At 35.5% G+C, this 25,584-nt stretch overlaps 1 protein-coding gene across 4 annotated transcripts in view; it reads right to left on the reverse strand.

The window, feature by feature from the left end:
* The window catches only part of FBXL17 (F-box and leucine rich repeat protein 17), a 480,781-nt gene that overhangs the window by 178,970 nt on the left and 276,227 nt on the right, over positions 1-25,584 (reverse strand). Inside the window, exon 7 of one of the 4 annotated variants that reach the window (XM_089909152.1) lies at positions 1-15,207. This exon is cut by the window's left edge and continues 18,881 nt beyond it. The exons of the other annotated variants lie outside the window; for them this stretch is intronic. Coding sequence (XP_089765278.1) covers positions 15,141-15,207 — 67 coding nt within the window. The 3' untranslated portion in view covers positions 1-15,140. The remainder of the gene's footprint in view (positions 15,208-25,584) is intronic. 4 annotated transcript variants of the gene reach the window in all.

The following is a 25,584-nucleotide window of genomic DNA, read 5'->3' on the forward strand; positions in this document are numbered from 1 at the left end:
AGCTGAAAAGAGGCTTCAAGGAATTATCATTATGTTCGTTAGTTGTAATAATAGTATTGTATGTGTGCATTTAAAAAATCTTCATCTGTTAGAGATAACTGAAGCGTTTCCAAATGGTAATTTGTCCAGAATTTAATTTAAAATACTCCAGGAAAAAGTAAGTTGAGGGGATCAATCAATGAAATAAGAATGGCAAAATGTTGGTAATTGCTGAATTCAGGTGATGGGTACGCAAGAATTCATTATATGATTCTTTCTATATTTGTGTGTGTTTAAAACCTTCCATAATAAACATTAAATTTTAAAAATTCATTATCTTGTGTGTTTGCCCTCAAATCTACTTTGCCAATAATATTTGTTATTCTGATTGTGCAATTTAACTAAATGCTACTAAATTTAAAGTTTTAAATTGTGCAATTTAAAACTGTGCAATTTAACTAAATTAAATGTGAAAGTGAAAAAGAATTATTTTTATAAAACTACACTAAATGCTTCACATATATTTGATAAAAGTAACTCATTAAAAATGATTTTAATTAGGTATGAAATGATTTAAAAGTTTAGGAGAATCAAACATCTTTTACAACCATAATGGTATGAGACTAGAAATCAACAACAAGAAAAAAATTACAAAACCCACAAACAACTGGAGTCTAAATAACATGCTACTAAATGACCACTGGGTCACTGAATAAATAAAAGAGGGAATTTTAAAAATACCTTTAGACAAAAGAAAATGTAAAAACAAAAATCCAAAATCTATGGGATGCAGCAAAAGCAGTTTTAAAAGAAAATTTTATAGCAATACAAGGCTACCTTAAGAAACAAACAAAAAACTCAAATAAACAATCTAACCTTACAACAAAAGGAACTAGAAAAAGAACAAACAAAACTCAATGTTAGTAGAAAGAAAATTATAAATATCAGAGTGGAAATAAATGAAATAGGGACTAAAAAACATTAGAAAAGATCAATGAAACTAAGAGCTGCTTTTTAAAAAAGATAAACAAAATTGATAAGCCTTTAGCAAGGCTCACCAATAAAAAAAGAGGTAAGGCCCAATAAATAAAATCAGAAATCAAAGAGAAGTTAAAACTGACACCACAGAAATACAATGGATCATAAGAAATTATGATGAGCAGTTATATACCAATAAAATGGACAACCTAGAAGAAATTGATAAATTCCTGGAAATGTACAATCTCTCAAGATGAACCAGGAAGAAATAGAAAAGATAACAGACTGATTACCAGTAATGAAATTGAATTAGGAATAAAAAAATTCCCAACAAATAAAAGTCCAGGACTAGACAGCTTCATACGTGAATTGTATCAAACATTTAGAGAAGAGTTAATGCCTAACCTTTTCAAACTAATCCAAAAAATTGAAGAGGAAGAAATGCTTTTGAACTAATTTTACAAGGCCAGCATCACACCAATACCAAAACCAGACAAAGAGAGCACAAAAAAGAAAAAAAAAAAAGAAAGAAAATCACATGCCAATATCCCTGATGAATATAGATGCAAAAATCCTCAACGAAATATTAGCAAACTGAATTGAACAATACTCTAAAAGGATCATGCACCATGAGCAAGTGGAAATTATGTCAGGTATGCAAGGATGGTTCAGTATCCACAAATCCATCAATACGATACACAACATTAACAAATTAAAAAATAAAAATCATATGATCTCAGTAGATGAAGAAAAAGCTTTTGAAAAAATTCAGTATCCATTTATGATTTAAAAAAAGCTCTCAGCAAGGTGGATATAGAGGGAATATTCCTCAACATAATAAAAGCCGTATGTGACAAATCCACAGCCAACATTATACACAACAGTGAAAAGCTGAAAGCATTTCCTCTAAGATCAGGAACAAGACAAGGATGACCACTCTCATCACTTTTATTCAACATAATATTAGCAATCCTAGCCATGGCAATCCCCAGACAAGAAAAAGAAATAAAAGGAATCGAAATTGGAAAGGAAGAAGTAAACTGTCACTGTTTGCAGATGACATGATACTATATATATGGAAAGTCCTAAAGATGCCACCAAAAAACTGTTAGAACTAATAAATGAATTTGGTAAAGTTACAGAATACAGAATTAATATACAGGAGTTCAGATAGTTTATCAGTGTATAGAAATAACAAACTATCAGAAAGAGAAATAAAGAAAACAGTCCTATTTACAACAGCATCTAGAAGAATAATATACCTAGGAAAGAATCTAAGGAGGTAAAAGACTTGTACTCTAAAACTATAAGAGACTGATAAAAGGAAGTTGAAGACAACCCAAACTAATGTGTTTATGAATTGGAAAAATTAACATTGTTAAAATGATATTACCCAAGGCAATCTACAGATTCAATGCAATCCTTATCAAAATATCAATGGCATTTTTCACAGAATGAGAACAAATAATTCTAAAATTTGTATGGAAACACAAAAGACCCCAAAAAGCCAAAGCAATCTTGAGAGAAAAGAGCAAAGCTGGAAGTGCCACGTTCCCTAATTTCAAATTATACTACAAAACTACAGTAATCAAAAACAGCATGGTATTGGCACAAAAAGACACATAAATCAATGGAACAGAATAGAGAGCCTAGAAATAAACCCCCACTTATATGGCAAGTTAATCTATATCAAAGGAGGCAAGAATATACAACAGGGAAAGGACAGCCTTCTCAATAAACGGTGTTGGGAAAACTGGACAGCTATATGCAAAAGAATAAAACTGGACTACTTTCTCACACCATATACTAAAGAAACTTAAAATGTATAAAAGACTTAAATGCAAGATGTGAAACCATAAAATTCCTAGAAGAAAACATAGGCAGTGTGCTCTTTGACATCGGTCTTAGAAATATTTTTTTGGATCTGTTTCCTCAGGAGAGGAAAACTGAAGCAAAAATAAACAAATGGAACTACATAAAACTAAAAAGCTTTTGTACAGTGAAGGAAACTAGAAACAAAACAAAAAGGTCCCCTACTGAATAAGAGACAATAGTTGCAAATGATATATCCAATAACAGGTTAATATCCAAAATATACAAAAAAACTCACACAACTCAATATCAAAAATAACAAACAACCTGATTAAAAAATGGGCAGAGGACCTGGATAGACTTTTTTTTTCCCCCAAGAAAAGGCATACAAAAGGCCAACAGACACATGAAAAGATGTTTAACATTACTAATCATCAGGGCAATGCAAATCGAAACCACAGTGAGATACCATCTCACACCTGTCACAATGATAGTAAAACAACAAATAACAAGTGTTGTTAGACGATGTGGAGAAAAGGGAACCCTTGTGCACGGTTGATGGGATTGTAAATTGGTGCAGCCACTATGGAAAGCAGTATGGAGATTCCTCAAAAAATTAAAAATAAAACTGCCATATGATTCAGCAATTTCACTTCTGGGTACTTAATTGAAGAACACAAGAACACAAATTCAAAAAGATATCACCCACTATTCACTGCAGCATTATTTACAATAGCCAAGAAATGGAAATAACCTAAGTGTCCATCAATAGACATATGGATAAAGAAGATGTGGTATATATACACGCAATGGAATATTACTCAGCCATTAAAAAAAAAAAAGAAATCTGGGCTTCCCTGGTGGCGTAGTGGTTGGGAGTCCGCCTGCCGATGCAGGGGACGCAAGTTCGTGCCCCGGTCCGGGAGGATCCCACATGCCGGGGAGCGGCTGGGCCCGTGGGCCATGGCTGCTGGGTCTGCGCGTCCGGAACCTGTGCTCCGCGACGGGAGGGGCCACAACAGTGAGAGGCCCCACAACAGTGAGAGGCCCGCGTACCGCAAAAAAAAAAAAAAAAAATTAAAAAAAGAAATCTTGTCATTTGTGATAACATGGATGGATATAGAGGGTATTATGCTAAGTGAAATAAATCAGACAAATAAATCAGGCAAAGATACCATATGTTCTCACACAAAACAAAAATATAGATCCAGAAAACAAACACGTGGTTGCCAGAGGGAAGGGGAGGTGAGGAGAAAGAGGTGAAGGGGATTAAGAGGTACAAATCTCCAGTAATAAAATAAATAAAGCAACGAGGATATAATAAACAGTATGAGGAATATGGTCAATAATAATCTAATAACTTTGTATGGGGACAGATGGTTACTAGATTTATCATAGTGATCATTTCATGATGTATGTAAATGTCATTAATTAAGCCAAGCAAGCAAGCAAAAGCAAAAACTTAAAAAAATAAATAAAATGTTTAGGGAAAGGTCTTTAAAATTTAAAAGGATTCTATTTATATTGCTTTACAAGTATCTTTCTCACCCCACTTTAATGTACTGAAAACTGGAAATCACCGATGATGCAATTGGGGTGTAGTTTACAGAAGAAACATGACGTGACTCCCATCAGCATGCTCTTATACAAATAAAATGCCTTGGTCCTTCAACAGAATACTCATGAATAAATGGGCATTTATATAATTTTAAATTATGCAAATTCCTTGAATATATTATTTTACAATGCTCCTACCTTAACTCTTTAAATCAACAAATACTAATCTCCATCAGGGCAGAAAAGAGGGCTTTCACTGAGTTACAAGTTTGCTTCGTTGTTCTCTAATAAGTTTTGGACCCCTTTTTTGGTGAACAGAGTCCAAAGGTTATTTATGTTTTAAAATCATTTTCAAAATATTATTTCAACTATTTAGATTGATTAATTCACAATATAAGATTAAAGTGCTATAAACTGAGAAAATGATATGATGTTTTAAAGTTTAAATAATGAAAATCCTATGGCCCAACTATTGCCTCAATAAATATAGTCTAGAAGCTAGAGGCCTTTCCAAATTGCAAAAAGCCATGTTTTGTATTTGACCAAAGACAAAATATACAATAAAATGTACTGATATCAACTAGACTTAATAAATACTATAGCTGTGACAATTTATTTATATTATTCCCATTTGGCAAAAGAGTTGGCAGTAGCTTAAAACGAAAGAAAATGTTCATTTTAGCTAGTTAATAAAACAACAAGATGACTTTGAACTTTGCTCTAAAAGGAAAAGCAGTGCTTAAAATAGGCTTTCTTCTGAAAGCCAAGTTATGTAAAATATTCAAAGTCACTATTATAAAGTTCCAGAATTTAAATATCTTTTCTATTAAAAATTACCATTCTTCATTAGTACAGCTGAATTATCAACACAAGCATAATTCTGAGTTTGATTCATACACTTTGGGGACAACAGTATAATCACAGAAAGCTAACCAAAATCCTGGCCTGTGTGTTCTAATAAACTGAAGTTGGGAAAAAAAAAAACAACGGATCTCGATAAAAAATATTTTATCATAGATTTGATTTAAATATAGCCCCCATCTCAAAGCTGTTGGAAACTGAGACAAAAGCAACAAATCAGCATAAAATGAATATATAATTAGTGCCTAAAGCCCCATGCCAGAATTCCTCATCATAAATTTAAAAATGACATTGTTTAATTGTTTATTTAAAAATAGTAAAAATATTGAAGCATATTACTTTATATCTTGGGAAACAAAATAGAAAACTTTATATTACAGTTTCTCTAAGACAAACTTTCAAAATATTAAAAAATATTTAGGTCTAATAAAATCTTGAATTACAAGTAAGCACTTATGAATCAGACTAATGCCTCTTCAAAAACCAGCGGACTATATGACTGCCCTCTCAGAGCCACTGGAAACAGTCACCACTATGAGTCTCGGATCAGTTGGAGCTTCTATTCTCACTCTAAGAGCAGCTTATTTATAAAAAGGTAACTGTGGACTTAGTTGTCAACTTTCATACCTTGTTGAGGGGAAACAGATACACATGTAGCAACAACACAAATTAGCAAAACCATTCTGGAGTGTAGTCTAGTATTATTCACTCCTTCATTTGTATACTTAGGGGCCACCACATATGCCTAGGGATACACTGGATCCTAGAATTCCAGGATGAACAAAACTAAGAAAGCTTTCAATGAATATGTCCTGTGAACCAGAAATTCTATTACTGCAAACACAAATAGGATAGGTTAAATAAATTACGGTATCCAGATGCAGGTATGTAATAGGATGATACATATTTTCCTTGACATGTAAAGATGCTCAATTATTATATTAATTGCTAGCTATGATTAAATACTTCTAACTCAGAAAATATATATTTGTAAAATATTTAAAGATTTTTTTCCTTAGTATTTTATATTGAAAGTCTCAACCTGAGAATGTTCCTCCTTGCAACAAAGGAGGCTCATGTTTAACCAACTTTCATGATTGAGTGCTAAGTAGGAAGGATTTCTCATACCACGGTGTTGATACAGTGCTGTGCCCAGAAATGGAACTTACAGAAATTCACAGCCTCATACACTCTACAATAAACACCTGATCTATGATCTTGGGCAATGTCACCGATTTAAGCACATCTTAGATGGAACACAGTGTTACCAATGATTTACATGTTTTGAAATCTTTTCTCAACAATACAACTTTAAGACTTTTTCTGTCTACACACTTAACTCCTACAGGAAATTACAAAATGCCCACCTAACAACTGGCACTTGGAAAGTGAATTATGAATAGATGGCTGCAAGAGACAGAATAAGCAGCAAGGCCTTTAGAGACATACCTGGTAATCTAGATCTCTCTCCTAACTATCCAGTAAGGAAATGGAGATTTATCAGAAAAGACAGGTAAGCTATCTACTACCCAAAAGCATTTTGCAAATGTCTTCAAAACCATTAGTCTATTCAAAGAGGTCAGATACATAAATGAAAAACTTAGGCAAAAAGTGTTTGACATAATGTAAGATAAACATAATACATGTCTCACAATAAATTTTAAAATCTAGTTTTTTAAAAAGAAGGCCTAAGCTTTTTGTACTAAACTATCAAAATCTCCCATCAGAAATTAATTTCAGATTGGGACTGACATATATACACTAATATGTATAAAATATATAACTAATAAGAACCCGCTATATAAAAAAATAAAATAAAATTCAAAAAAAAATTTTTTTTAAAGAAATTAATTTCAGAAGAAAATCCTTTAAAATAACTTGAACAATGGGAATTCCCTGGTGGTCCAGAGGTTAGGGCTCCACGTTCTCGCTGCCAAGTGCCCGGGTTAGATCCCTGATCAGGGGAACTAAGAGCCTACAAGCTGTGCAGCACGGACAAAAAATACATAAATAAAAATAAAATAAAATAACTTGAACAAGATTTCAATGCCAATCATATCTTTGCGTTATGAAATTCAAAGATTTAATAATGACATATCTTAAATGTGATAGAAGAAATCAGTAGTAGGATTTCTCAAGTAAGAATTTACAGCATTAGTTTCCCACAGTTCTAAAATGTAGTTTTTAAGTCAAAAACAGATTTTTCCCATCTTTCCCATTTAAGGGTCCCAAAGACTTATAAATTTTTAACTCCATCTCCCCAAGCTCTATAAATTCTCTTTTTGTAGACTTTCTGATGCATGGATTTGATCTACATACAATTCAGCTAAAAATTAAATGCACAAACTTCAAAAACTCTAAATCTTTTACAGTTTTGCAGTTGAAGATGAAAGAACTTGTACACAAATGTTTAAATTATATAAACCTTCCTACGTAAGATGGAAAACAAGAGGCTCAGTACTGTTTCTTAAATCCGTCCTAAGGGATTCTGTTAAAATAGTATGCTCTTACAACAGATCCCATTACAGCAATCCCATTACAATCCCATTACAACAGATATCGCACTGGAAACAAAAAGGTTCCTTTGTCAAACTAAAAGTCAATAATAATTTTACCACTACTAAAAATAAGTAACATTAATTGGTACTTTTGAAATTAACTACAGCTCTATTATCTCAGTTTATACTTTAAAACACCATGTAAGGTAGTTTTATCTTCATTTGATGAGTGAGGGGGCTGAGTTATAGAGAAATTAAATCCTGGGGCCAACGTATTATATGTTGGGATAGTTAGTAATAAATTAGTAATGAAATGAGACCAGGTTACTCGCTCCTAGATCTAGGACCTCTCTGCTAGACAATGAAAGAATTAAAGTAGCTAACATTAGTGAACATTCATTAGCTGGTAATTTGCTAAATATTTACTTATTTAATTCTGTAAAATACAACTCCATTTTACCATGTCCATTTTACAATGCAGAACAATGGCTCAGTCTGAGAGTTAGATCCAGTAAGGGGCAGATTTAAACTGAGGTCAGCATGAGTATGATTACAAAGTTCATGTTTTTTCCCTACAAGAAAAAACTTAAAGCTAGAAATAATTCAGAAGCTAAGATAAGCCTAGTACTAGAAGCCTAGTACTTGTCTACATGGACACTTTCTTACATGAGAAAGGGGAGAGGGGAATGAACTCAAAATACCAGGTAAATTTGGGCCTGGTCTGCAGATTCTTAGTATTCTGACATTCCTTCAGTTCTGCCTAACCCTGAACTCACAGCCCAATGCCTTCAGGCGCTCCTGCAGAAGCTGCTCCTGGAGGCCAAAGCAAAGTAGAAGGTCAGATTTTAGGAAGAGGAACACTCAACTATATCTGAGGATCATTTAGTTGAATATGTCTGTGGATAGACTGAAAACAGCCAAAAACATCGTTTCTCAGAGCATAGAGACTTTCCACACAAAAAAGGGAGACTTCACTCAAATCAACTGGAAAAACACTGCATTGTGGAACCCTCAGATCCTTGGGTCACAATGCATCCAAGCACAGAAAAAGCTTTGAGCAGTATTGCAGAACAAAGGCTTATTTCATTTGGCTTGATCAAGTATTTCCTAAGGGTAAGACCTATTAATATTCTAGGGAACAGCTTCTGATATTTCAGACTTGAGTCTGAAAATAATCTATGTGTATGAAACACACTGTGCTTTTCTCTTAGGATAGTTACTACAGAGTGAAATCTTTAGGGCATTAACTCCAAGATCCACACCTCTAGTGCATTATTCTAAAGGTATAGGTAAGAAATAGCCCCAGGGCAGATGAGACTAATTGGTGTAATCTCTGGATATTAGAACTGGCTGGGCCTTAAAGGTCATATCATTCCTTCATTTACATATGAAGAAGCAAGAGCCCAGAGCAATTGAGATCCTGCTCCAAGATCCTAGGACCTTGAGAAGTGGCTGCACTGCTAATGAGAGATGGCCTCTCCTCACTAGGGTAGGCCATGGTGTCTTAGCAGCACGGCAAGTCAGAGGCTTCCTATCCACCATGTCTTGGCATTCTCTGCTGGTCTGACCCAGGGCCAACAGGCAGAAGGCTAAGGAGGTGTTCTGCCTTCTTGCTTTGCTGTTTTGTTCTCCAAAGGAACCACCCCAAACATAGACAGGTTGCAATTTTGAGCATGAAATGTTTGCAGTGGGAATATCAGACAGGTGTCTGACATCCTAAGATGTTTGTTTCTAGGCTAATATACCCACAATTTCCCCCCAACTACTGTATTGACAGGCATTTACAACACTCAAGAGTATTTCTAAATTTTATAAGGATAATTTGAGGAAAAAAAATAAGTACTTTTTACCATATCTATATAGGGAGGGATTTTAAAGTGGTTTTCTAGGGGAAATAAATACATAAATATCTTGGAATTCAGCAGGAAATTCTAAGTTGCTTTCTGTGATGAGCGGGACTTTGGGAAGATAGATTTCTGAAAAGGATTTTTGGAAGTGTAACTAGATAGTGAGAGACTAGTGGCTAGATAAAGTGCTACTGAGTAAGGGATTATTGAACTCGCCTGTGTGTGATACTTTCTGCCAGGTGAAAAAAGTATATCCAAAAAGTGCTGTGTCCCCTACACTCATGTTAGTGATGGGTGACTGAGAGCTAAGGATATCAAATAATGGGTTGGTCGAACAGCAGAGGAACGTCCACGTGATCTCACTGTATCTCTTTACCATTTATAACGCAAACCAGATTAAATTCTTAAGTAATATAGTTACTGAATCAACTCTAATAAAAGCTCTCATTTCCTCTAACCTCCACATTTAAACCTCTAAATTCTACCACCACTCTCTCAAAGACACAGTCTTCTTTGGTTTTAATTTTTCTCCTTCCACCACCACCTCCACACCTTATGCCTCCTTTCTCAATGTAAGTCAAACTTCCCAGTCATCTCCACTCCCCACGCATGCATTAAACTAATCTGAACACCACCACCAAAAGTGCAGGAGAGAAAAAGACCTTCTGAGTCCTCATTCCTTTGATTTTCTACATCCCCAGTCCCCTGCCCCATAGACCAGTGCAAGGCAAGTTGAGAATCACAGACCTACATCCAGACATCCTTAGAACAAGATGGTCTTTTAAAATTAATATTTAAAAAAACTGCCTATTTTCTATTAATCTCTTACTCATGCTTTTATGACTAATAATCCACATTTGAATTCCATTGAGATCATTTATGTCTTTGGCAAAAAAAAAAAGGGAGAGAGAGAGAGATTAAATGAGGAAGGGGCTCGTTCCTGAGAACCAGCCTTGCCTGCTACACTGACTAGACCCCAGCCATAGGCTGCCCTTTCTCTGGCCTGCTCAACCACAGCCACAAAACTCTAAAAAGTTTGACTCTGAAAACACTCTTTCTTTCCAGCTGAGTTCTTTTTATAATTTTGAATTTCAAGACGTGAAATGAATAGTCATGTTCATGAAGTTTCCCTCTGTTAGCGCTCATTTTTGTTATGGCACCATTTCCCCTGACTGGGCCATGACAAAAATGTGCTAGTACCAATTTTTACTCTCCACAATTGTGTCACTCTTCAAGCACAGCATATAAACTGATATCCAGGTCAAGAAATCCTGAGTATTTTCACAGATATATATTTAATTAAAATCACGACTTTCATTGTTGCAGGTGTGGGCTTCCTTCAGTCATTTAAGCTCTCTAGGCTTCAGTTTTCCTACTGAAAAAAAAAAAAAAAAGCCAGGGGAAACACTACTTATGCATAAAACACTTTGAGTTCCCCAGATGAAAGCCAGAATATATAAGTGTGATGCATGTTTATTGCCTCTTCTCTGATGAAAAGTGGCAGCCTTCTGCTTGAAATGGGATTAAAAATTCTGACTATAACGGAGAAGAGAGAAGCACAAATGAGTAACAAGCAGTCAGAATAAATAAAACTGAAAAGATGGAGAGTACTCCTTTTACAAAAGGAACATCAGTTGCAAAACTTGTGGTTTAATTTGGTATGCTTTCCACTTTTAAAAAATTGGGCTCCACTGCATGTATAATGAGCTACAAGCAGAAGGTACATTCAGTAGTACATGAATTAAAAATAACCTTTTCATTTGCTTTTCTGTAGCTTGGCATTCCTATATTATTAAAATATAATGTATTAAAGATTAAGTAAGCATATTAGCCTACAGACATCATGCTTATGTGGCCATGGATATGAGGCTATCCAACATAAAGCTAGAAATCCATCTATATAAAATTCACATTTATCATAGTAGAGCTATCAGTTAAAAAGAATGCAAACTTTTCTAACAAAGTCGGCTATTCCATCCGGGATAAAAAAGAAAGGAATGAGGAGAGGATCACTAAAGAGAACCACAAATAATTACAAGCTATTCAGTAATTGGGAGAGAGCTGGATTCTATGCTATAGGAAACATTAAATAAACTCCCTAGCTTAATGAAAATTAATATTCTCCATGTAGGATTTAAAATACTAAGGCAATTTTCATGCCAACCTTTTTGGGGATAATAAAGCATTTATTAAATATTTTTCTAGTATTTATTCCTTTCTATGGTTTAATTTCCTTTTTCATTTTTTCTTTTTGACATGTAATACATAAATTTACAGAATATTAAGAGAATGGACAACAAAGTAATTGCAAAGACATAAACAACTTAAAATTATCAAATTTCCAAAGGACAGGGCTTTCCTTTCATTTCATTATTATGCAAGCAGTACAGGTTCATAAAAGAAAATTTGGAGTTCAGGAAAGTGAAGTGAGAAAAAAAGAATCCTATGAGTCTAATGCAGTCAGTAGTCACTTCTTTTATATTTCCTTTATTGTTTTCCAATACCTAGCTTTTTTTGTTCGTGTGTGTTTATCTTTCTTGTATCTCATACACTGTTATATTAGGGATACAATGTTATACCATGCTCTTTTCAGTTAATATGTCAAGAAGCATTTTATACCCAAAGCATGTGTTTCTTTTCTATTTAGAGTTCATATTTCCTTTCAAAAAGTTGCTTTATCAATGGAAAGCAGACATTCCCCAGAACTTGGTCATTTGTCCTACAGACTGTTCCTCAATGGTTTCACAAATGATGGTGATGGTCTTACCTAGAGAGCACTCCAAGAAAAGTAGATGTCATAGTGCACTGGTGTCTAAACTTAGAGAGGGGCCAGAATTTCTCCTAGTCAACTATCTAAGAATTTAGCCTCATATTTCAGTTACAGGAAAGCCTGACGTGTGGTTACGTATAAGGTAAAAGCTATTCAGTAACCTCAGCTTAACTTGGTTTTTAAAGATGTGAGCTGTCAATTTCTCTCTTCAGCAGCTCTTCCACCCTCTGGGCCCCTCAGCCTACTGCTGTTAACATGTAAGAAAATAAGAAGCCCAATCTTTGAACTACTATTCCCAATTTGTCAGATTCACCAGTGAAGGATCCGTGTGTGAACCTGTAAGAATGTATGAGACAGAAATTCCTTCATACTCACATTCATTGAAATGAATAAAATGCTTCCTTATGTTTAAGAAAATTAGGTAAGATGGAAATCACACAAAGAGGAATACTAAATTGAAAATTTGGGGAAAAAAACAAACCCTTACTTTTAAAATGACGTAAAATCAAAACAGACATTTACAATAGATGTGTCTTGTTTTCTCCGTTGTTCTCTTGGATGAAAGACAATAGTGATTTTTTTAAAACAGTTTGCTATGAACAAAATTTATCATCTACTGATGCATTATTTCTCAATTTCTTTCTCTTATTATCTCTCAGAGATGAATGGCAATAACAAAGACACATTAAAATGACACTAAGAACAGCGTTTTATAGTTTTAATTATTTTTTTCTGTTTTTGCAATAAAAATGATGTGGTATGTTTGCATGTCTTATATATTGAGAAGCAATAACACTGTTTAAAAATTCATAATTGTGAAGATAATTTTTACTTGATATTTTAAATATGAAACAGATTGCTTCTGGTCTCTAATATTATAGCCCTGTTTACTAACATATATTGTAGGTATTCTGCATAGAGATAATATTCACTTACGAGTCCATCAAGTGTTTTCTCTTTCTGAGAAATAATTTCACAATTTGTAATATAGATAAACGAGCACTCATTTTCCCAACTTCTCTTGGGATTGGAGCTCAGTCTAGTCTATGAAGTAAAAACTGAAGACCTGAAATGAAAATCTGAGACAAGGGAGACCGTGGATGGGCAGTGAACGACATGTGCCTCCAGACCTGCTACAGTCATGGAGGAGAGGGGGCATCTGAGGCCTGGCAGGCCTCTCGGGGGCAACACTTCATCTAGGTCACTGCAGTGAGGACCTAGTCCCTACCTTCGCACTCCAGAAATGATTTTGTGCTTTAATTAAAACTGAGAAGCCTCTCTGGGATAAACCCATGAAAATCAAATTCCTATAGAGTGCTAATTTATCAATTTAGAATGGCACATTACTGTAATCCAAGCTGGATCTCTGGCCTTGTCAGATTAGTGCATTCTCACCCACACAGAAACTGACAGTACAGAGTTTGCATCATGGACAGAGTTAAACCTAAAGGGCTTGGGGATTTTTATCTCAGCGTTCCTAGGCTTAATCTGTTCAGAGTAGTCTTCCTACAGCTTCATTCGGTCAGAAGTTCTCAACTGGGCTGCTGCTTTTTAATTCTAACTTTTTAAACATAATATTAATTTTATTTTGTTTTTGTTTTTCTTTTTGCGGTACGCGGGCCTCTCACTGTTGTGGCCTCTCCCGTTGCGGAGCACAGGCTCCGGACGCGCAGGCTCAGCGGCCATGGCTCACGGGCCCAGCCGCTCCGCGGCGGCATGTGGGATCTTCCCGGAATGGGGCACGAACACGTGTCCCCTGCATCGGCAGGCGGACTCTCAACCACTGCGCCACCAGGGAAGCCCATAATATTAATTTTAAACATTCTATTTACTTCTAGATGGGCATTACATTTAAATGATACAACAGTAAGATAGTGAAAATGAAGTCTACTTCCTTCTTCTATTCCTAGATGCCCAGTATCTTTCCCTGGAGGCCAGCTACACTACTAGCAATTTCTTGAGTAGCTTTCCAGAGATAACCTATGTACTTATAAATATATTCCATATGTGTGTGTATACATATACGTGTGTCTTACATATATATACAGATACATATGTATCTGTGTATATATGCAATTTGTCTGTCTATAAATACCATATGTTATTTTGGCTTTTTTTTTTTAACTTTCCATATACAGAACTTTTTAGTTTTAAAATGCACATTGGACATATGAATAACAACAAACATCCTTAAATATTATTTCACTCATGTGAGAGTTTATCTGTTAGATAAATACCTTGAAATGGAATTCTAGGTCAAAAAATATGCACAGTTTTAATTTGAAACGTACTGCTAATTTTTGGTCATATTTTGTCATGGTTAAAACTTGGAATTTAAAAACACAACATGGCAATTAACTTCTTGCATGTCGTGACCATAGAATGGTTTACTGTGAATTTTTACAGAAGGGAAAGACAATTCAAATTCAATAAATTTTGCTTCTAGTCACCCTCTTATCCTCAAAGGTAATAATTCAAGGTGTACGACTGATTACTGAACCCTAGAAAATAGGCCATGAATTACATGAAATATATGCCTGATAGATGGGAAAGCAAGAAAAATAAATGGAGAGAACATGAAAGAAAAGATTTTAGACTTGGGGTTCAAAAGGTTTCCCTTTTCTAGTAACTTTGCAGTTTCAGGGCAAAACTCCTCTCAAGCAAGAGGTGATGAGAGTACATTTTTTTTAAAAGTGAGAAAAGTGAAATAAAACTACCAGAGCTGTCTGAATCGGAAATTCTAACATAACCAATACAGTCTCATATGAGGAAGGAATGGCTGTCAAAGGAAATACTGAGGGAACCTGGGGAAGAAAGGTTTATTAAGAGGACTGGGGACTATTGAAGATCAGGTTTCTGGCAGGAATTTTCAGATATCCTTACTGGTAAGAACTTCTTCCAAATGCTAAAAAGGGGAAGGGAGGAAGAGAAAATGCGCAGACTAAGTTATGAAACTTCAGACTCCAAACCCAAAATGTCTATTGAGAACAAGAGCGATATCATGACATTGATTATGAGGAAGGTTACGAAATCTTAGAGATCCTTCACAGTCTGCTAATACTGTTATTAATTAAATCAATATGTTGGGCTAAAGAAAAAAATATTTTTTAATATCCAAGGTATAGTAACCATTAAAGTTGTTTTTAACATAAAACCTAAATATATAGATTACCTTTTAAATATTTTTAAACTTAAAAAGTCTGGGATATATACGTGGCATGGCCTCATGCATGTATATGACCCTCACTGCCTTATCAGAATACAAAATGAAAGGATCAATCGTAATTATAATTTCCATTCTAAAGTGACTTCAAACAACTTATATAATTCTAGAGAACTATAATATAATCTTTAAATTACCTATATATTAATTTTCTTTAATAAATCAGAATGTAAAATAGGTTTAAGTGTATTATTTGCATCTAAAATTTAAGGACAGTGTCAAAATACTGAAGTGTTCTTTTCATTATCATTTTGGAAGGCAAGTAAATACAATTTTCCTCCATTTTATTATCTTTTTTACAAACTTACATATTTTCACAAAACTATCACTTATTTTATAATTTACCTGAAGTGGGATTTAAGAATTTCTCAGTTTTATTCTCAATTATTCAAAATACAACAAATATGCCTTTAGGTTTTCTGATTAGTATATGAAAATAAATGAGATAATTATATCTGAAATTAAATAAAGCATTTGGATCTTGAAAATGAGCACCAAGCATTTAAACATAAAAGCTAAATAATAGTTTAAAGCAAAAATATATTTTACAAATGAAATAATTCAGTTTATCTTCTGAGAATGAATTATTAATTTTCATCTTATATCTACAATAAAGCAAGGTCACAGTATCATATAACTCTGAATCTACACCATGTTTTAAATAGATGTCTTAAAATATATTACCTAGATAATATCTCATGTTTGTTGAATGAATATTCTATAAGAAATGTGATGGATATCATTAATAATTTATGTAACAGAGAAAAGTTTGTATCATTATCACAACAATACGGATTTTCTGGTACTAACTATACGGAATATTTGAGTCACATAAAATAGACAATATATACCTCATATCATTTTATTGTTATATGTGTCCTTATTTTATCTTCTCTCCAGCAACATATATATCACTGTATTCCTATTAGTAAGCACCAAACCTCATAAATATTAGGAGTTCAATAATTGATCTCTCAGTGAATACTGAATGAATTAATTGATTATAATATTCAATTTTCAGTTGAAACATGCTAAAGAACTCTTAAAGTAAATGGTAAAATGAGAAAAATTACTATTATACACAACGAGAAAACAAAAACTTAACAGAATAATTATATTGACTAGAATGTTAGTTTCTGTCATCTATAATCTTGAGGGCCTCTAGATTGCATGAGCCCCTTCCAAGGCCTGGAAGTACTCCTAGCATTGTAGTCACATGATCATAAGTTTTCATAAGATATTTTAACAGTCATTTAAACTATTGCACATTTAGAACCAATTTTTTATTTGTAATTTTGTGTTTGATTTCTTTAGAGGCGGAGGGAAAGTTATAATAGTGGCAGGCTCCACAAACTTGGATCCACCATAGTTTCCTATTACACTTAAGATACCTGACACAAGAACTGAAAGTAAACCAACATTTGGACAGGTAACAAAGATTTGATTTACATTTACAAGTATCTGTCATCTCTTGTTGAAAAATCAACATATGGCCAATTCTAAGTTATGGGCTAGCACGCTACTCTGAAATACAGTTCATCATCTAACAAATCATGTGGTGAGATTTCAATTAGTTATCAGCACATTTTCTCAAATTGCAGTTTTCTTTTCTGGTAATTATTCTTGGACATTTATTGACAGTTAACGGCCGCTCTACTACTTCACTTATTTTACTTCATGTGTTGACATTTCACATTTTCAGATAGCCTAAGGTACTTGAAGGAAACAGACACTTTGATATTACTTTTTTAATTCTTTATGATTCATTCAGCATGTAAAATATCATCAAGTTGTTGTTTTTGCCTGTGTGATCTTATGTCTCGTTAAAAAATGTGCAGTAATTACAATACACATATAACACTCACTTTTCTGTTAAATATTTTGACATACTTATTCTACCAAAATATCAAAAGTCAACCATCATGAAAGCGCCATGAAATACTTGAGTCAATGTTTTTGTTAAAGCCAGCAAAAAAAAAAAAAAAAAAAGTTCTCTTTACACCAATAAAACATAAATACTCCTAATTGCTAACAGACTTTTTTTGACAAGTGTTAGCCCAAAATGAATGCTTACAACCTATGCTGAGTAATGGATGCGTGGAAAATAACATTTACATGGAAACGCTGACACAGTTTTCACCAGAAAAAACTACTAAACTTATATATCAGTGCTAGCTTAACAGGGCAATTAGAATACTCTTGGCCTTGGAATGATGTAAGAAAACATTTAAAGAACATCTGATTCCGCTGAAAATAAGACCATAAGATTTTTGTTAAAACAAATGCCTGAAGGTATGAGTATGATATTACTTAGACACACACACACACACACACACACTACACACATGCCACACACACATACCATGGTCTACAGCAAGAAATATTTTGATCCTTTTCAAAGGACATTTTGTTATTTTGCGGGGGTAGAAGCTAAGAGAAATAAGAAAAACTATATGGAGAACATGCCCTACAATTTACAACTGAATCATGTTTACTACAACTATTACATCATTTGCTTTCCTTTCTTGTATTATGCTATATCTACATTATTTTGTAGAGTATGTATTTTAAGAGATGGATACTAAAGATTTAGGAGAACAGGACTTAACAGTTTGACTTATAGTAAGGCTACTCTAGAACACTTATTTTATTTGGAAAGTAGAAACATTAAGGACATACCTTTTTTAAGTCAAGAAGATAAGGAATATGAGTGACGGCCATGTGCAAAGCAAGAATAAGGGGAAAATCATTCTTAAAGGATCATTTTGTGTTATCTGTTACTGTGTTTTCGTGTATATGCATCATGCCAACAGTAGGTATAAATAGAAAATAAGAACTCATAGGAGAAAGTTGCAAAGGAAGTTATCCTCATTAAAAAGCTAGATTCTGTAACCGGCAAGTCAGAAAATCACAGAGGTAAACTAAACTTCCTGCTGATCCACTGAGAAAAGGAAGATTATTTTATTTTTCCTGCTCCCTCCCCTCACCTAGCCCCAGTGGTTACAGTCAGTCAAGAAAGCTGCCTTCCTTTTCTTGGTTTCAAAGGGTGTCGTGCCCCCCACACTGCTGGAAGAAGAAATGAGAGCTGACGACTCCATACATATATCTTTCTAATTTCAAAACCTTCCTCAAGCAGATGCCTGAAACCAAGTTCTACAGTGCTGATAAGTGATTTTGTTTCACTTTATATTCTAGGCTGCTAGATATAATTATTTTGAGGCTAGACAGCACTCCAGTGGTCAAATAACAAAACTAATCTGCAGACTACTCTTACAAGGAGAACTACCCATCTAGATTAGTTGTTGGATTCTTCCTCTACTGACGTCCTAAGATATTTCTTTGGACACATGGCATATATTTCAAATTAAAATATTACGCATTAAAACAGCAGGTTAAGTAGAAGTTTTTCTCCTTATAACAGATTTGTAAATGAATCTATCAGTGTTGGAAATCTCATCATAAATTACTCTGTTCACTATGTCATTCCCTTATATCCATTTAGGCCCTATAAAGCCAAATTCTGCAAAACGTTCAATAACACATCTAATCTTAAGGCTCTGATCAGGTTAACAATAGTTTCCTTCAGGATTGCATTCATCTTCACAAAGTGTGGTTGTCTTTAAAAACCACTGTTAGGTTCAGAGACATTAACTTTTAAAGATACTTTTAACAGTTCTTCCCTATTACTAAAAATCTTACCTTTCGTGCTAGTAAATACAAAGAGCTTTTCATGGTAGCATGAAGAAAGAAACTGCCATAAAATAAAAACTGAAAAACATACTGTTTTTAAGTTACCAAACAGGGTTTATTTAACAAGGGTATACTTTATCACTACAAATGCCTTCAACCCGTCTCACAAGATGCATCTTCTTTTCCTACTGTCGTTTCTATTGCATAAATCAAAACAGGACTCATTAGGGTAAACCAAACTTCAATTGCAAGGATCTCAGCATTTCTGAAAACATAGATATAAAGATATCCAAGTTAATGTCACTTAATTAAAAATATATAGGTTGCTCTGGACAGTTTTTACTAACCCTGGTCCTTATTATCTGAACTAGTGAGATTAACATAATTTAGGGCTGAATAGTTCCAGAGTGCAGCAGAGCATAAAGGCCTTCTAAAATAAAGAGGCCCAAATCCAGAATACCCACTACCATGTAACTACCACTGGGAAATGCAATTTTAATTTGCAGGAGGATTTTAAGGAAACTCTTCAGGGTAAATAACAGTGAATCCTAACCGAAAAAAAAAAAAGGGAATTCAATAGTTTTGCAGATGAAGCAGATAAGACATTGCTACAACACTTTTAAAACCAGCCAAATGCAGTTTCTTGATTGGAAAGAGCTCTCTGAGCTAATTAGAATGCAAAGCACCTTGAGATAAAATTTCACGAAAGATCGATCTGTGAAAACATTTTTTTTGTTACTGAGATAAAATGCACTACCATCCATAGACGGCACGGCTAGGACAAACTCAGTCGTCCCACTGAAATTCCCAATGTGTAACTTTTGGCTTGGCTGCCAAAACATGCATTTTAATATCCTGTTTCGAAAGTAGGACTACAGGTACTAAGATTTTATAATTCTATTATACTCAACCTATCTGTATGAAGTTCTCAGGTAAAAGACAATGAGCAAAATCTTTAACAGGAAGTATGTGCTTCAGGACTCAGTAACATTTGAAAAACAAAACTCCATCTGTGGGCTTCCCTGGTGGCTCAGTGGTTGAGAGTCCGCCTGCCGATGCAGGGAACACGGGTTCGTGCCCCGGTCCGGGAAGATCCCACATGCCGCGGAGCGGCTGGGCCCGTGAGCCAGGGCCGCTGGGCCTGCGCGTCCGGAGCCTGTGCTCCGCAGCGGGAGAGGCCACAACAGTGAGAGGCCTGCGTACCGCCAAAAAAAAAACCACAACTCCATCTGTGTCACATATCTCAGGTGTAGGCTTGAAATTAAACAGAAAACTTCATCTCATTGTTGGCATCTCCAGTTGTGAGGATGACTTAATTGAACTGCATGGATTCCTCTTTGTGCCAATCTCAATCCGGATCCAAACTGATACCAACCTGATTCTAAGTCACCTTCCTTATCCACAGCACTTCGGGGTGGAGGTTGGTGCTGAGAATCATTCTGTCCTCCTCTAACCTTGCCCCGACGTCACAGAGGAAGTAGCTGTGAACACATCCTTCCCAAGCCTAATCTCTTCAGTCCCCCTGTGATATTGTGATGTATAATAAGAAACAAATACTTCATCTTTCTCCCTCATTTCTGGCACAGAGCTCCTAAAATCCTTAGACTTTCCAAAGCGCTGAGAGATATAAACGTGTTTTTGTTATGATAATGAGGTGACTTTTGGATCCCATTTAAGGAAGGGGCTGATTGCCAGGAGAACCAACCTTGTCCTTAGAGGACTGGAACTTTCTGTCCCGACCTCTTCCCCCGACCACCTCTGGGAGGGGAGAGGGGCTGGAGGTTTAATCAATGATTTAATCAATGGTACCAACTTAATGAAGCCTCCATAAAAACCCAAAAGGATGGTGTTTGTAGAGCTTCTGGGTTGGTGAACACGTGGAGATTTGGGGAAAGTGGCCCGTTTAGAGACTGCATGGAAGCTCCTCACCCTCTCCCCATACCTTGCCCTGTGCATCTCTTCCACCTGGCTGTTTCAGAGTTATATCCTTTTACTATAATAAACCAGTAACCTAGTAAGTAAAACGTTTCTCTGAGTTCTGTGAGCTGATCTAGCAAACTAATTGAACTCAATGAGGGGCGCATTAGAACCTCCAATATGTAGCCAAATCATTCAGCCAAATGCTTCAGCTGGCATCTGAAGTGGAGGGCAGTCTTGTGGGACCAAATCCTTCACTTTGGAATTTGATGCTATCTCTGGGTAAACAGTGTCAGAACTGAGTTGAATTGCGGGACACCCAGCCGGCATCAGAGCTTGTTTGCTGGCGTGGGAAAAATCTCCACACGTTGGAATCAGTAATCAGAATCCTTACCTACCTCATTCCAAACCTGACTATTTTTTTCTTCTTATTCCTCTCTCCCGACCTCAGTCAGCCTTTCTCTCTCTCCTGTGTTTCTCCATGCTCCTTTCTCGAATTCTAAAAGGAACTTCCCTTATTCTGTTTTACCCCAAAGTCATTATCACATTTTTCCTTCCCCTTCATGAATACACACCAAATCAGTTAAACTTGCTGTCCCTTCTGTCTCATCTTTCATTTACTCATTGGTACATTATACTCTAGTTTCTAACCCACAACTAGTAGATTACAACTCCAGCAAAACTACCTAAGTCACACGATTTCCTAAACCAAAAATCCAGCTTAGGATCTTACCCTAAACAGCTTCCACAATATCTGGTTTTGCCAAATACCCAATTCATGAAGCCGTCTTCTCTTTGGCAGCATCAGATTGGCTCTTCTCCTATCGTACTGATTGCTTCTTAGTTTCCTAGCATGTGTTTCCTCAGCTCCCTTGAATGGCGTAACCTCATTTACTCCAAGTGATGTGTATATCACTCTTCCCGAATGCCTCCCAAATGCATCCTTGGTCCTGATCTTTATCCCTAATCTTTATGCCTGCGACACTTGTCTAAATAGACTTCAACTGAGATTTAACATGTCTAAAACCAGTCATCATCTATATCCCCTCACACCTTATTTTACCTAACTAAAGTTTAAGAAAGCTTACTTGACCAAATGTAAAGAGTTAAGTAAGAATGCTAAAAGAATTCTTACTAACACCCCCAAACCTTCACAACATGTTACATAAATGAGAGAGTTAATACCGCAAATTCAAGAATGAGCAAAAGCCAAGTCAAGAACAGTTATAATGTCACGATCTGCAGAAATATTCCTAGAGAGGATGACAAGGAAGTCCTCAGCAATATCTTGATCTTAACCACCAACTCATTCTTCGTTAACTCTTCTGCATTAGACATTTCAGATGTCTAGCGGCAGGCTAAGTGTTGCTCAACCTTCTCGACGTGAAATGTGTTGCATTTAGCAGAAAAATGTTATGGAGCTAAACAAATAAAAGGACCATACCTGAAGTGGAAAAGGTTAAAAAAGGTACATGGGATCCCATTCATAAAACTGCTGAAATACATGTGCTTATTTTCTGATAAGCTTCTTTTCATTTACACATGTCTTTGCTTCAGAAAGAACACTTTTAGTCCTATGTCAAGTTACAAAAGTTAGAAATGCCCATAAGGCTATATTTTAATGCTACTTCATAGCAATAGCTGGCTAAATGGCAGAGTAAAAAGGACAAAATAAAAAATGAAAAACTCTGTGTCTATACTACTACATTTGGAACATGAAATCTAGGGAGAAGCCACTCCCTTTATTTAATGGATAAAGACTGAACTGCATTGATTTTGAAATTTCAGAGCTAGAGTGGTTATAAGGGTGGAAGAGAAGAGTATTTTAAACATCTATGAACACCTTGCTTGCTTTCTGAAGTAGCTATGAAGACTTGAGATATAAACAAATAAAAGAAAATGTTACTCATGAATTTAATTACCATCAATTATAAGGTACTATCTACAGGGATCTAAATTGAAGTCAAAACCTACCCTGAAAAACAGTACACAAGAGGAAATGAATGACAACCAAAACTTAAAAATAAAAAAGTAACTAACCTGTTCTACGTGGAAGGCTCAGCAGATGAAGATGAGAAAACAATATAGCAAAGCTTTATAGCATAAGCTAGTTTCTCGAAAATCCAACATGTTAAGGACCTTATTAAGGAAAGCATTCAGTGCTATATTTATAAAGCATTTTCTATGATGAAATATAATGGAATAACATAAATTCGTACTGAGGATTAGGTCAATCTCATGAAACCAGGCACCAGGAGATTTTAGGTAGGAAAGAAGTACGGGGGGGGAAAAATGGGGTGGGGGGAGGGTGACACGATAACAGCTTCTATACTTGTCTTATAATAAGTCATTGTATGACCAGATCATGCAAAATCAGGTAGATTTAAATCATTTTCTTGTTAGAAAAGTAGGACACTGAAAGCTATATGGTTGCTCATTCATTCATTCTTTATCCAATATTTACCTATTACCCATTAACTGCCAGGCTCTGTGCTAAGTAATAATGAAGATGACGCCTCTCCTCACAGAAACAGACAAAACTGAGCAACCTGGTGAGTGCTATCACAGACGTTTGCGAGGGTGCTATGGAAACCTAGGGGAGATGTACCTAACCTAGCAGGTCTCTTTTGTTTAATGTGAAAGAAACGCAGTTAGAACTAGGTTTGGATGAAAGTGCCAGTAGACTGGGTTCCACAGAAGAGGAAGATGCATTCAGGAACAACTGGAAGCAAGGACAGTGAAGTCCTACTTTCTCTGTGTTTCTTTCCATTTCTCTCTATACATTGGCTTCATTCTCTCAGAATCATTGTCTGCACAACTCAGCACCACGGCTGAGGAAGCTCTGTTTTGACACCTCCCCAGGCTTGGCACTGGACTGGCGATCTTGAGCTATGTTTACAGCTGATCCAGAATAATCACTAAACAAGCCCTCTTAGGAACACTACCTTAGAGATCTGAAGCCAAACCCATTTGATGTCTGAGAAGGTGATGAAATGTGAACAGCAAAGGTCAAGTGGTTAGTCCTGGTTCAGCAGGAATTGCACTCTCTGGGCCTGCTTACTAGAAAGCTGGGTTCGCTTCCTAATGAAGCTGGTGTAAACTTTACTGACGGCCTTGACTATGTTGCTGAAAAATAATTTGTATAATGATGAGGCAAAGTGATCCTGAAACTCTCCACAAGGGCCTTTTTAGAATTTTGGGCATGTTCCTTAAATAGGAAGTCTCAAGATATAATTGCTGACTCCTGATTAAAAATAACATATTTGATATTTGATGTGATGGAAGCCACAGGGTGGAGTTTCAATGTTTTTAAAGACAAGACATTCCTTACCTGCGTTTTAATCCTCAGCATTACAGAGGACCAGAGAAATTCATTAGAGAAAAATAAAATACCCTCAAGCTCAAAAATTTCATCATTATTAACCTCTGCTTGAAAAAGTTAAATGTGCAATTACAGGCTCACTGGGAAAACATAACCAACCTAGTTATAAAATCTGTACGGTTATTTTGTGGGTGCGAGCAATGAGGTTTGAAGGATTATCTCACAGGGGCTGTAGAAGTGGCAAACTTTTCTTGTATTTCTGGTTGCATAAAGCAGGCTTGTCTCTTGTTTACCACCCAGCAGTTGCAATGGGGGTCATTTACACAACAATTATTTAGAAGTAACTCCTTTGAAATGCATTGTGTGATTAATTGACTTGGCTTCAGGAATGCAATGTTGTTTCTACACTGTTGTTCACTTCAACCTAATGCCCCCTAGAGCATAGATCCAATTAAGAAACAAGGCAGGGAGGCAGATATTAAGCGAACTATTTCTATATCACACAGCACTTTCATACAGGATTGAACACCACCACCTACTGTCTGCAGGCACTTGATTTACTCAGTGCATCCCTGTGACACTGGGGTTATGGGTGATGAAAATGAATAGGATTTAAAGTAAATGTCTTAGAGAAAAATTAAAACCAGATAAATTTAACTTATTAAGAAGTGCGTTCTAACACAAAAGCCTAAATACAGCTAAAACTTAATTTCCTCTTAGAAATACAAAGGATAATGATCTGGCCTATGGATTATTTCGGTATATAGTGAGAGTAGAATTTTCCTCTTCAATGAGATGTTTCCAATCAAACTGGCATGGGGAAACAATCTTTTTCACAAGGATTTGCATTTCCCATTCTTTAAAGGAGAAATCACCTACTTTGTTAATAGAGGCAAAATCAGGAATCAGCAGAGTCACATACCAAATGCTCACACATTGAGCAGTTAGGCCTTTCCTCCTCTAACATAAAAGGCACGGGACAGTAACACACAGGGTCTCCTTATAATCATAGGTTCAGACAGTACTCAAGCTTCGCCTGGCAAATAATGTCCCAGTTGTTCCCCCAGGCTCCACTCCATCTGAACCCACACAGTTTCCCTTCCCTTTTTTCTCTCTCCAAGTAACTTTCT

Source organism: Delphinapterus leucas, chromosome 3, assembly GCF_059928025.1.
Source record: "Delphinapterus leucas isolate spDelLeu-1000000601 "Yukka" chromosome 3, BTC_Dleu_Yukka2, whole genome shotgun sequence".
Lineage (NCBI taxonomy): Eukaryota > Metazoa > Chordata > Mammalia > Artiodactyla > Monodontidae > Delphinapterus > Delphinapterus leucas.